Below are 11,870 nucleotides of genomic sequence, written 5' to 3' on the forward strand. Positions count from 1 at the left end.
TGCCTTTGTGTTTTGGTTTAGTCATCAAATGTGCTTTTGATGCTTTGGTGAGAAGATTCACATTTGGCAAGCGTGTAATCCCAGTAGGGCTTACGAATGCTTTACAACTATCAGGCAACAAATGACCTAGAAAAAAAATGCGTATTCGTTTATATTTGCTGAGCAGTGTTGACTTAAAAAAAGATTAGCAGGGAAATGTGGGATTTAAGAAGCGGGGAGGGAGGAGGAGGATTTGGAGATGGGTATCTCTAAATTCTGAGATTTCAACATTGAGTATAAGTCTGTCAATTGGGTTTAAGGGGCTGGGTTTTTGTAAGTTCGAATTCAGTTTATTTAATTTGTAATCTTTTCTGGATTTGAGTAATGAGTTTTGGATTAATAAATGTGAAGTTCATACTCAATTCATATAATATTCGGACTGTGAGTCTTATTTGGATTTAACCTAAGTTTATTTATTATTTTTTAATTTTCTTAATATAATTATTATAACTATTAAATTGTAAAACGAGTTTAACATTTACAAGACTACAATATTAAAACTAAACATGAACAAATAATAGTTTTTAAAAGTATATAAATTACAAAATTTTCAATAATATTTATATTAATTTGTTCAAAATGCATGAAAAATAGTAATAAAACATTCGGTTATAAGCCAATACATCTTTAAAAGTTGGAACTTTTGTATAACCTTGTGATTTGAATTCAAATATGCTTGATGATTTGTGTTTCTAGACCAAAAAGAAATCAACCAATATTATGTCAATGCAAAAATTTACTCAAATAATAAGAAAAGTTAGAGATTCAGTTATGCATTACTAATATTGGTTCTCAAGAAAACTCATAGAAGAGTTTTCAGATGTATTTTTGTGTTTTATAATTTATATATATTTAGTATTTAGTAATAATATATTTGGATATATAATTATGTATAATATCAAAATATAAATATTATATATATACATATATATATATATATATATATATATATATATATATATAGATAATTAAAAGGCATAGTCTATATCGGGTTTGAACCTAATGAAGCTCAAGCTCAGCTCATATCTAATTCGGATCTAATTTTTAGGTTCAAGTTCAGACTTCAGACCGATTCACTAAAAAGTCAGACTCGTTGAGCTTTTTTGGGTCGAACAAGCCGAGCTCAAGCTGACTCAACTCCATTGACAATCCTACTTTAGTGGCATGCATTTTCAACTGTAGAAATAACAGTATGCAATGTAGTTACCGGATGTCAAAGGATGTGTGTGTGTGTGTTTCATTTTCTCATTGATCTAGAATCTGAAGTTACTGTTTCCATATAAATTGGATTGCATTTTTTAAACGCTTGTTTGTATTGAAGATTGATTTTATTTTTTCTAGGCTAAAAAGCATGTAATATAATATGGTTCAAAAAAGAAGAAGATGATTAAAAAACATATTTATAATACAACCAAAACTCTTTTTTTTTTTTTTGGCAAAAAACTGGCTATCCGGAGGGTAAAAAATGTCTGTGTAATGTTAGCTGTAGATTTGGTATTAATATTGTTGATATTATTTGTACACGAGAAAAAAGAATGTTACTACTAAATACCGTTGTAACCAATTAACGAATTTTATTTACTAGTATATTTTTATGCATTGCTTTTTTTTTTCTTTCTAATTTTCCCCTTGAAAGACCACAGTAAAATGTCATTATGTTAGCTCACTTTGTTAGAGAGGATTAAGTGTAATCTTGAGCCATGAAAATATTTTTGGAATATTTTGGCACAATTTTAACAGCTGATCTTAATTGTTATGCATCGCAATAGAGACCTAATCTGCAATTCTTCTTCTTTTTTTTCCAAAGAAAAGTTGGCAATTTCAGTGAGAAATACTGAAATTTGTTTTTGCAAATATAGCTTAATAACCAAATAAATATCACCTAATAAACAACCAAAGAGCCAAAGAGGCAGGTATTTTTTAGGATATTATTATGACTAGCATATCTTGAAATTCAAATGATAATGAACAAAAGGTTTCCACAACCATTCCAATTTTGATACTCTGTTTTCTAATTTTTTAGGATGTCAATACTCTGTTTTCTAATTTTTGTGGTTTGGGCAATGAAGCATTACTCCAATGGCAAACTCAGTAGTAGAAGCGGTATTCGGTAGACTTCAAGAATTCGAAAGCAAGCACCCAAAAAAAGGTAAAAAGGTAGACTAAATTTTCACTCACCTTAATAATCTTGCAAAAAAAATGCTATTAAGAGTCACAAAAACGAGATAATGGACATGCAAAACGGATAATCCCAAACTAGTATATGTATAAAAGCTAGACAGTTGAAGTTTAGGTTCCAGGCATCACAAACCAAAACAAATGACAGCAATATTAAACTTCACACTTCACACAATGCTTGGCTGCTGCTAACTTTCACCCTGTAAAACACGGCAGTATGTATCTATACAAAAGGAAAAGCCCCCAGATAAAATAATGAAGACCAAACCAAACTGGACAGCTGCATTTGGCATTGACTAAACTTCAGACAAACTCATCTCTTCAGTCTCCACAGCCTCCTGCAGCAATAAAAACTAACCATCATCAACTACACATACTGAGAGCAGAAAACAAGAATCAGCTTGAGAATGCAACCTGAGGGCAGAAAATAGACTAATAAAAAAGCAACTCATCCTTTGCACATCCCTAAACCCACTTCATATCTCATTGCTTGTTAATGAGTAAACCCAATATGAAGTAACCTAAAGGTGCGTACTAACCGAAGGGGAGGTGAAGATTTTAGGGGACTAATAGTCTAAATCACAGGAGATAGCACCAAAGGTTTGAGACCTTGGTTAAAGGGCCATTGCACAAGAGGCAAGACATTCAGACCTTCAGGATAACCAGGAAGCTTTCTCGGAGAAACTTAAAAACTGAAAGTGCTTTAACTAAATTTAACCTAAACATTTGCATTTTTGCTAGTATAGAAAAAGATAGATTAAAATTTTACCACGTTTTCTTTATTTTCTTGGAGTGCTTTATCCTCTGGTGGGGAATTGAGCGAACCTGTGGCATTGAACAGTAATAAATAGACCCATTGAGTAGTCAATTGAGTACATTCTAGTTTAGAAGCAATTACCTTCTACATTAGACGATTTCTTTCCCTGCTTCTTCAGCTTATCATTATGTGGTTCTTGTTTTCTTGGTTTTTGAACTTTCTTGTGTGTTCTACCAGCTCCAGCTTCAACACCAGACTTTGCATTTGGAGCAACTTTCTTTGCTGATCTCCTGACTTTAGTAGCAGACTCATTCTTTTGAGTTTTCTCCTTGTTTGGGTCTTTAACTTGACGAGCTTTATCAACGCCAGCATTCGAGGGCTCCAATTTCAGCTTCTGACTATCTGCTGAAGATGACGAGCTATGTACATCATCATCAGATGACCGAGTTTCCTCATCAGGCACATGGGAACAAGTTTCAGAAACCTGCAACTGCTCTAAGCTCTCTGAAATATTGTAGCCTTGACACAATTCCTTCAGAGTCTCTCCAAACTCAGCAAGGCTATGGCGCCGAATATAGGATTTCAATTCGTCCCTCAAGAGTTGAAGAGGCTGAACAGAGAAGCACAAATGAGAAGCAAGAACGTGTCGCTAATCAGATGTAATTGTATGTCATAGCGGACAGTGTCACAAGGGTAACATAGATATGATGACTTAAGATCAGACATTCCATTTTGTCCCAGTAATAGGCTGGAACATTGTAAAACTAGAGCAATAGCAAGTCTAGGCCAGGACAAACATATCAGTAAGCCTAGAGTAAAGTGCAAAAATCATTGATTAGGATCTGCAATTTCGTAGCTGACCCAAAAGTAAATCCCAAATACTTTTTTATACAGGTATAGAATTCCCTTCAAGGTAAATAACTAGGTAAATGACTCAAGGATATGAGAGTAGGCGCTAAAAGGGTCACTTCCAATGAAATTTGCATCCTCCTTTCTGTCATGCACAAGTGCACACTCATATAACTGTATAATTTATTTCCTACCTCACATCCCATCTCTAAAGCAAGTTTAAAGAAGCCAAGGGAGACTGATTGCTTGGATGCAGATTCAGAGAGCTTAATCAGAGACAACCAATATGATGCTCGAGTCAGACTGTTGTACTTTCTTCTAAGAGACGATTTTGAAACATCAGAAAGTGGTGTGTCACTTTTTCCAGTGGACCTCTTTGCCCTAGCCTCAGATATGGGAGTTGTATTTCCTACAGATCTTGGAGCAGGACTAGCAGTTGACTTTGCAGGAATGGACAGCCGTCTTGGTGGCTTTGCAGATTTCTCCTTGCCAGAGAGATCAAGCACACCCACACTCTTACTTACGCTTGATGCAATCCTTCCCCTGAATATGCATGCATCCAGAAAAGCCTCAGTTAATACTTCTCAGTAGACCCATATTCAGGCTTGCAATTATTAAGAATGAGCTTAAAAACATACACCGACACTATTCTAATGCTGTGAGTTATTGCAAATAAAATCATAGTAATTCCTGAATTAATTTTGCATTCAATTATATGGAGAATGGAAAAACCATTTCCATCAATTCTTAATGCCAGTTCACTTAAGCAACACATAAAGCCTTTCATATGCTGGACCAATTACTCAAAAGGGGGAACCAACAAAGCAAACCAGGCATTTGAAGAACTAATATCCCGGTTAATACAAATGTGCCTGTTTCATAATAACCAAATATTGTGATCCGTCTGACTCAGGGCAGAGGCCTCGAAAACCTAACTAATCATCAAACTGAAATGCATAAAGCAAAAGTCAAAATTGAGCACTGAGATAGGATCAAATTACATACCTAACAGCATACATTAAATATTAGGAAAACAAGAAACAAATTTCTCTTCAAGCCAATTCCAAGAACACATATCATCCAGATTAAACAACAGAAACCCTAATTCATTGGTCAAAAAAGAACCTTTTTTTGGCAAATTAGTAAAACCCCTACTCAGGGGAACAGGAAAAGAAAAAAGGAAGCATTTTTTTTTCGTGAAAATACGATCGCCAAGTTAATGATCTTCAGAAACAGAACCAATTAAACTCAATCACTTCAGAAACACATGCAGATGATATAAATTAAAACCTGGTTCTAGGTAGAGAAGAATTAGAGGCATCAGTCAGAGGGGGCTTCTCCTCCTTGGACTTTGCAGCAGATCGAAGAGGATATCTGAGAAGTCTGCTTGCTGATCTCTTTGCATTGCCTGAAACAATCAAAACCCATAAAAACCCAGAAACAAAAACCAACAATTATTCACAAATTCCAGAAAACAGACCAAAACTTTAAACAAAAAACGATACCAGAAGCAGAGGTTTGGTCTTTGACCGAGTCTTCCATGGGAAAAGACAGCAAAAACAAATGGGGTTTTTCTCTAACAAGAAGATATCTAAGAAGGGGAAAGAATCAGAGAGAAATGAAATGACGAAGAGGGTATAAGGATTATGGGTATTTATATGAAGGGGAGAGAATATGCTTCTGGGCAGTTGCCAAATGGGTGACAGATGGGCGGGAAATTGGGAAGTCTCGAAATCGAAAAATTGGGTGCAGAAATATACAGCTAAGATTTGGGTATGGATGGCTTTAGGAGGAAACGGTTTAATAATTTAAATTAGACAACGGCTATTAAGGGTTTGGGGCCCAAAAATTAGTAGGATCCTTCGTTGTTGTAGTAAAGTAGGGTAAAGTAAGACGCTCATCATTTTGAATTTCAAATTTGAAAATTTCTTTATTATGTTTTTCTTTCAAAAAAATGGAGAAACAAGAGAAATTAGTGATGGTTTTTTATGAAGAAAAGAAGGAAAAAGGGTTTTTGCATGTTGGGATATTGGGATGGAGTGTGCTTTTAGAAATAATAGAAATTTAAGCAAGCAAAAAATTATTTTAATTTGCATGAATAGCTAATATCGAGGATATGTTTGTGGCCCAAAAAAAAGGCAATGGAAGTAGAAAAATAGATTATTGAGAATGAAGCAAAATATGTAGACCAATTAAACCGATCCTCTATTAAGAAAGTCCGTTGGACACAAATATAGACGTTTTTTGTTGCGATCTCGAATTGGCTTGTTTTTCACAAATGCCACAAATTGTTAGAATTTTATATTTTGATCAATAAATTTCTTTATTCAGCCGAAATAGTCATTCAACTGATTAGAACATACATTCGTCAATAAGACTTAGGTTCCGTTTGATAAAATTGAATTTGAATTCTGAAATTTGAATTCTAAAACAATTAATTTACTGAATTTTAAACATTGAAAAAGAAATATTTGAATGTCTGAATTTTAATGTTGAACCTATTTATACTGTTTGATAACCATTTATAACTGAATGGTTAATAAGTTAAATTTAACAATTTTGCCCTTGTATCTTTTCATCCAAAAAAGAAATAGAACCTATGATTTAATTAGATTAAATTTGTTAGATATGAAAATGACAATATTTATTGTTAAATCAAATTAATATAAAAGATGAAATATATTATATGAGGAGTATAGAGAAGATGTGAAAGTCATTAAAAATAGAGAAAAGAGAAGTAGAAAGCCGTTAAATAGAGAATATCAGATTATTTAATTAGATAAGAATTTTGAACATAATTAACAAACAAGGGTGGATTTAGTAGATAAGATAAGATAGTTGAAGTAACTCTATTGATTCTTATTAGAATTAAGCATTCAGTTAGGATTCTTGTACTGAAAAAAATTACACACAAGTTCAACACTACTTAACAAGTTCAGCAGATAAATTTTTATTTATCAAACACCCAAAACATCTGAATGTCTGAAAAAATTCAATTTCAGTATTTTTGTATGTTATCAAACAGACTCTTAATATGTGCTTTCATCAATTGAATGATTAGATATGAAAGTCTTTGTTAGCTGAGTGACCAAAAATATATTTTTTTCATAAAGCTGGCTAATTCCTTAGACTATAGGTAAACAAAAAAATAATAATAATTCCGTCAATTGTTAGTCTAACACAATCATGTTCCTAAACTAAGCACAGTGGGAGCCCAAAAACTCTCCGCCCCTTTCTCATTTCATTCTATTCTTCTCTCTTTTCCCTCCCTCTCCCTCTCTTTGCATCGCTTTCGAACAGCTCAAACGAAGAAACTCCGAGCCAAACATTGGAGAGCGGCCCTCGGCATCATCGCGTTTCATAAGCCTGCCATGTTGATCACTGCCGGTGTTGATAAGGCCGTCAATTTTTCTGAATCAAAATAATAATAATATAAGGCCATCAGTTTTAAAGTACAGTAATAATATATACGTCAAAATACAACAATGTAAGTGATTAGATGAATTATTTTAATTGCATAACTCATATAATATAACATAATGTAATTTTATAATTGGACGCCTATTTTCTGAATCAAAAGGTTGTGCTTGGTCTTAAATATATAACTTATACCACACATAACTTTACACAATTCGCACTCTAAAAAATTTTAATACTACTAATTCATCCATTACTTCTCCTAAACCCAATGGCCAATTTTTTTTTTTTTTTTTACAATTATGTTGCATTTCTGAAAAAAAAAAATTTTTTTGGCTGCCATGCTTACTCAGAACAATAGCCTGCAATTTTTAAAATTTTTTTTTTGGCGCCTTATTGTGATTAAAGGCTTATGTTTTTTTTTATAATAATTAAAAAGGCTGCCATGCTGCAATTTCACAAAAAAAAAAAAAAAAAAGGGTTGCGGGCTGCTGTGCTGACTAGTTTGGGAATAGGATGGTATCAAATCAATACTTGTCCTTTTTTTTTTTGTGCCAATAATCTAAAGAATTTAGCCTCATTAGTTAAACGACTATTTTGTCTAAACACAAAATTTAGCTAGTGACCGAAATAGAGAACTCCACGTAGTTTAGTGACTACTTTTGCTGTTTGCTCTTATTTTGATGCATTTAATTATTTTTGTCTCCACAAATTTCATAAATCAAATTTACAAATATAAGTTTTTTATTTGGAAAAATTGTTAAAACATCTCTCACATTTGGCCAGATGAATTTTTTTATCATTCACTTTTAAAATGTTAATTTTATGTCCCTTATAAATTTAAATTAGCAAAATTGGATCTCAATCTAAATTTTCGATCACTTTTTAGCTTAAAATCACTACGGTTGTTATGTACAAAAATTTTGAATTGCACTCTTGTAGTGACAAAAATAAATACAGATTGTATCATATGTTAAATTGCAAGTGGGATCTAACATTTTTACCCCACAAAATGGCTATATATAGATTACGTGATGGATTTAAGGTAAAAAGTGGTTGAAAACTTAAATTGATGACAGATGTCGAATCTATTCAACAATAAAGTACCTACTCAAGAAAATGTAACTAGTATATAGCGGTAAGTAGCATCGTCTCCATAGGAATGGGATGAAATTTGTTTCTTTTAGAGTAAGAGTTAATTGGGGGTTTTTGAAAAATTAAATTAAACAATTATTTCACACAAAAGTAATTAAACGGAATTATACTAAAATTAAATCAATAATAAGCAAAGCTCTAGTCAAAGGAGTAACTTTTAGAGATGGTTCATACAATTGATCCTTAATACAATAATAAATTCAATCATTTATTAATAAACTAGTTTAGCCCTTTTTTTTTTATTGTGTCGATAGTTATGGTACGGCCATTAACTATATATCTCTAATGAGGAGGTAACCCTAGCTATAACTATAGGATTCAATCTCTCAATTGTAGTAAAAACCAGAAAAGTCTAGTTCTAACTAACAAATGCACTACAAGGGTTTTTTTAGATTAGATTGTATGTCTCTCTGACACAAATCCAATCATATTAGTTATCACAATGATTAAAATAGTCAAACAACTACGGATTCAACTATTTCAATTGGCAGTAGATTATCTAATTCAATTAAATATCAAGCCTTTGATATTCAACTCAACATAGCAATCATAATAAAATTAATCTAGAAAACTCACAACTACCAATGAATAAAAGAAACAATAAAAATTAATTCGATCTCACAATTACTTGTAGAACTCAATCTTCAAGTTATCTTCGACTAAACCTCACGGAGATAACCCAAGGAGAAAATTGTAAAAGTTATATACCAAGACAGAGACATGTCTATTGATATATATATATATATTTTTTATCTTTTAGTTGCTCCTCATGGCAATTTATTTATTTATTTTAATCTTTTAGTGTAAATATGATATTGACGTCTATTGATAGGAAAGCACTTTCCTATCTTGCAATATGCACAACAATGAATTTGAAGGCTAACTAATTCCAATTGGTCTTATCGAATTTTTGCAATGGAAATTTTCTATGCCCTTTTCTTGATGCTGGATGCTCCCTTGAACTCATGACTTGGTTTATGTGCTTGAAGTTTTTATCAGTGCCCAGTCATGCCAATCAATAAACTAGCGGAAACAGATGTAGCGGGAAAGAAAATGGGAAAACAACAACAAACTGTCAAAAAAGAAAGTGAAAAGAAAATTAGGACCAGCCCAATTTATGCCAGCAACAGTGGAAAAGCCCAAGAAACCTCATGAAATGTGTGTTTGGATTGGAAATTATTTGAAATATTATTTAGAATTATTATACAGGAAATGTGCTTGTCATACAAGTGAGATAGTATCGAAAAAAAAATTCAGTAATCGTTCACCCTTAATGTTCCTTTGTGTTTCTCAATGCATGTCCAACGTCTTATTTTGCTTTCTCGGTTAAGTGCACGGACGGTTGTCACTGATAATCATTCAAGATTGTTCAAAATTCATATCATACTAACGAAACACAAATTCAAAAATTAATTAATACCAGCTATAAAAATCTAATCTAAGTTCATCTGAGGGAGAGACCACATGCTACGCACGAATGCGTCAACTGTCCCTCAAACTCAGCTACCCCTTGACAAACCACAGCAGGCCGAGTCATCAACTCGCCATCCAGCCTTTTCCAATGCACATGAAGACCAAGGTCAACAAAAAATAATACCAGCACTCTTCAATTGAATGTGCCTGGAGAGCGAAAGAACGGTTAAGTTTAGGGCTAAGTTCACTTTGCATCCTTCAAATATGGGGGAGGGTTGGGTTGGGTGGTAAAGATGGAGCGATTGAAAATTTTTTAAAAAAAAAAAAACGCTCTTTAATTATAGCAACATTTTAACTGAGTCTCTAAACTTCAGTGTGGGTAATCTCTAAAATATAAAATTTGTCTAGCTTAAGTAACATTGTGGTCGGAAATGGGAAAAGTTTTATATTTTAGGGACTAAGTGAGCACATTTTATATTTTGAAAACTAAAGTAAAATAGATTTTACGCTTAGGTATTAAAGTGTCATACTTTAAAATATAGGGACCAAAATGAGAATTTGGATAGTTGAAGAGTGAAAATTGAAATTAACCCTTAAATTTACAGTTTTGGGACACGAGTTAAACACATTAAACCCTTCCAACTCCAAATTGACTTCATATCCCTTCCCTGATATGCTGCTTATCATCCTTAGTCCTCCTGGATTTTGATTCGGGCAGTGGGATTTTTCCAACTTACTTGGACCGATTACTTGATGTGGAAATGAAACGTCTAGCTAGGCCGAGTTTTATCCAAATGTAAGACTTTATCAGTGGCTTTGAGATGTCTACGTACGCTGAGATTTTTTGGACATCTGGATGGTTGGATTTATTTAGAGTAAAGGGTTTGGTAGCTAGCATTTTGTGGTATATATGAAAAAAATGAATTGAAATCCAGTTATACCTTGTCATATCTGATGCTTTTAGTGTACAATTTGCCAGGTGAACTACGAGCATATCCAAAGTAAGTTTCAAGTTTGAATAATCGAAATAAGACATTTGGGCAAGAAAAAAAATTTTCAGGACCTTTTAGCAATGCAAAATTAAGGTATTTATAGACAAAATTCGTGTTATAATATCATACTAGAACTCCACCAATCTCCAATGAACACGACCTATGTGTTATAAACGTTCATGACTTTTGTAGTTACATTGTGTGTCACACGTTAGGAGGAAGGAGTGTGTCTGTGTGTATATATTATATAGGTTTTTTAACAAGCGTCCTTAGAACATTCATTAACGTATCTATTATTCACCTAATCTACCATATATATATACACATATTAATAATTATTATCCTCTCTCGTATTTATTTATATACTTTCCCTATTTAATCTTACATATATACCATCCCTTGTATTTATTTATTTTTCCTAATTCATCTTATATTTTCAGAAATATAATATTTGAAATATATCTTGACAAGGAGGCATCTATTAGACAAACAGTAGTATGTGTGTGTGTATATATATATATATATATATATATATATATATATATATATATATATATATATTGTAGGAAAAGGGGTAGATATTAAACAAAGATTAAACGTTTACAAGATGGGGCGAGAAAAGACGCCTACAATCAGCATTCAAAAGACTAATTAAGTGTGTGTATATACACACACAGACACACACTTGCATAACTTTGAAAGTTGCATCCTGTGGCAAGTAATTATGGTTCTTTACGAATTAGGAATTGTTTGTCTCCTGAAACGTCTGGAAATGAATGTCCTCCACACCTAACGTGCATGGATGGATAACATAGTAATTATTAGTCCACCCATTGATGGTAAACGCACGTGATTAATAAGTCTTGTCATTTAGCAGTTTTGAATGTAGATAGAAGAAACATCCCTGTCGTGGTAGACTTGGTTACCAATTGATTAGAGTAGAAGACCAGCTCAGATCCAGTCAAACTATAACATATACAAATCAATATTCACAACTTGTCATAACAAAAATTAAAATGTGGCGATTATTCAACTCTAATCACCCCTGGTCACCGTCCCACACGCACAAA

At 32.8% G+C, this 11,870-nt stretch overlaps 1 protein-coding gene across 2 annotated transcripts; it reads right to left on the reverse strand.

Annotated features, from left to right (window-relative positions):
• Positions 1 to 2,285: 2,285 nt before the first annotated feature.
• Positions 2,286 to 5,489, reverse strand: LOC113740439 (uncharacterized). 2 transcript variants are annotated; one of them, XM_027268065.2, is made up of 6 exons: positions 5,329 to 5,487; positions 5,114 to 5,231; positions 4,018 to 4,366; positions 3,116 to 3,584; positions 2,987 to 3,042; positions 2,286 to 2,555 (listed from the first exon to the last, which is right to left on the reverse strand). In XM_027268065.2, exons 1-6 carry the CDS (start codon positions 5,363 to 5,365, stop codon positions 2,514 to 2,516), a joined length of 1,071 nt encoding a protein of 356 aa, XP_027123866.1. In that variant the 5' UTR covers positions 5,366 to 5,487; the 3' UTR covers positions 2,286 to 2,513. The 2 variants fall into 2 exon arrangements, with proteins under 2 accessions (XP_027123866.1, XP_027123867.1); XM_027268066.2 differs by lacking the exon at positions 2,987 to 3,042 and having other exon boundaries at positions 5,329 to 5,489.
• Positions 5,490 to 11,870: the final 6,381 nt, after the last annotated feature.

The sequence above is a fragment of the Coffea arabica genome, chromosome 4c, assembly GCF_036785885.1.
Source record: "Coffea arabica cultivar ET-39 chromosome 4c, Coffea Arabica ET-39 HiFi, whole genome shotgun sequence".
Lineage (NCBI taxonomy): Eukaryota > Viridiplantae > Streptophyta > Magnoliopsida > Gentianales > Rubiaceae > Coffea > Coffea arabica.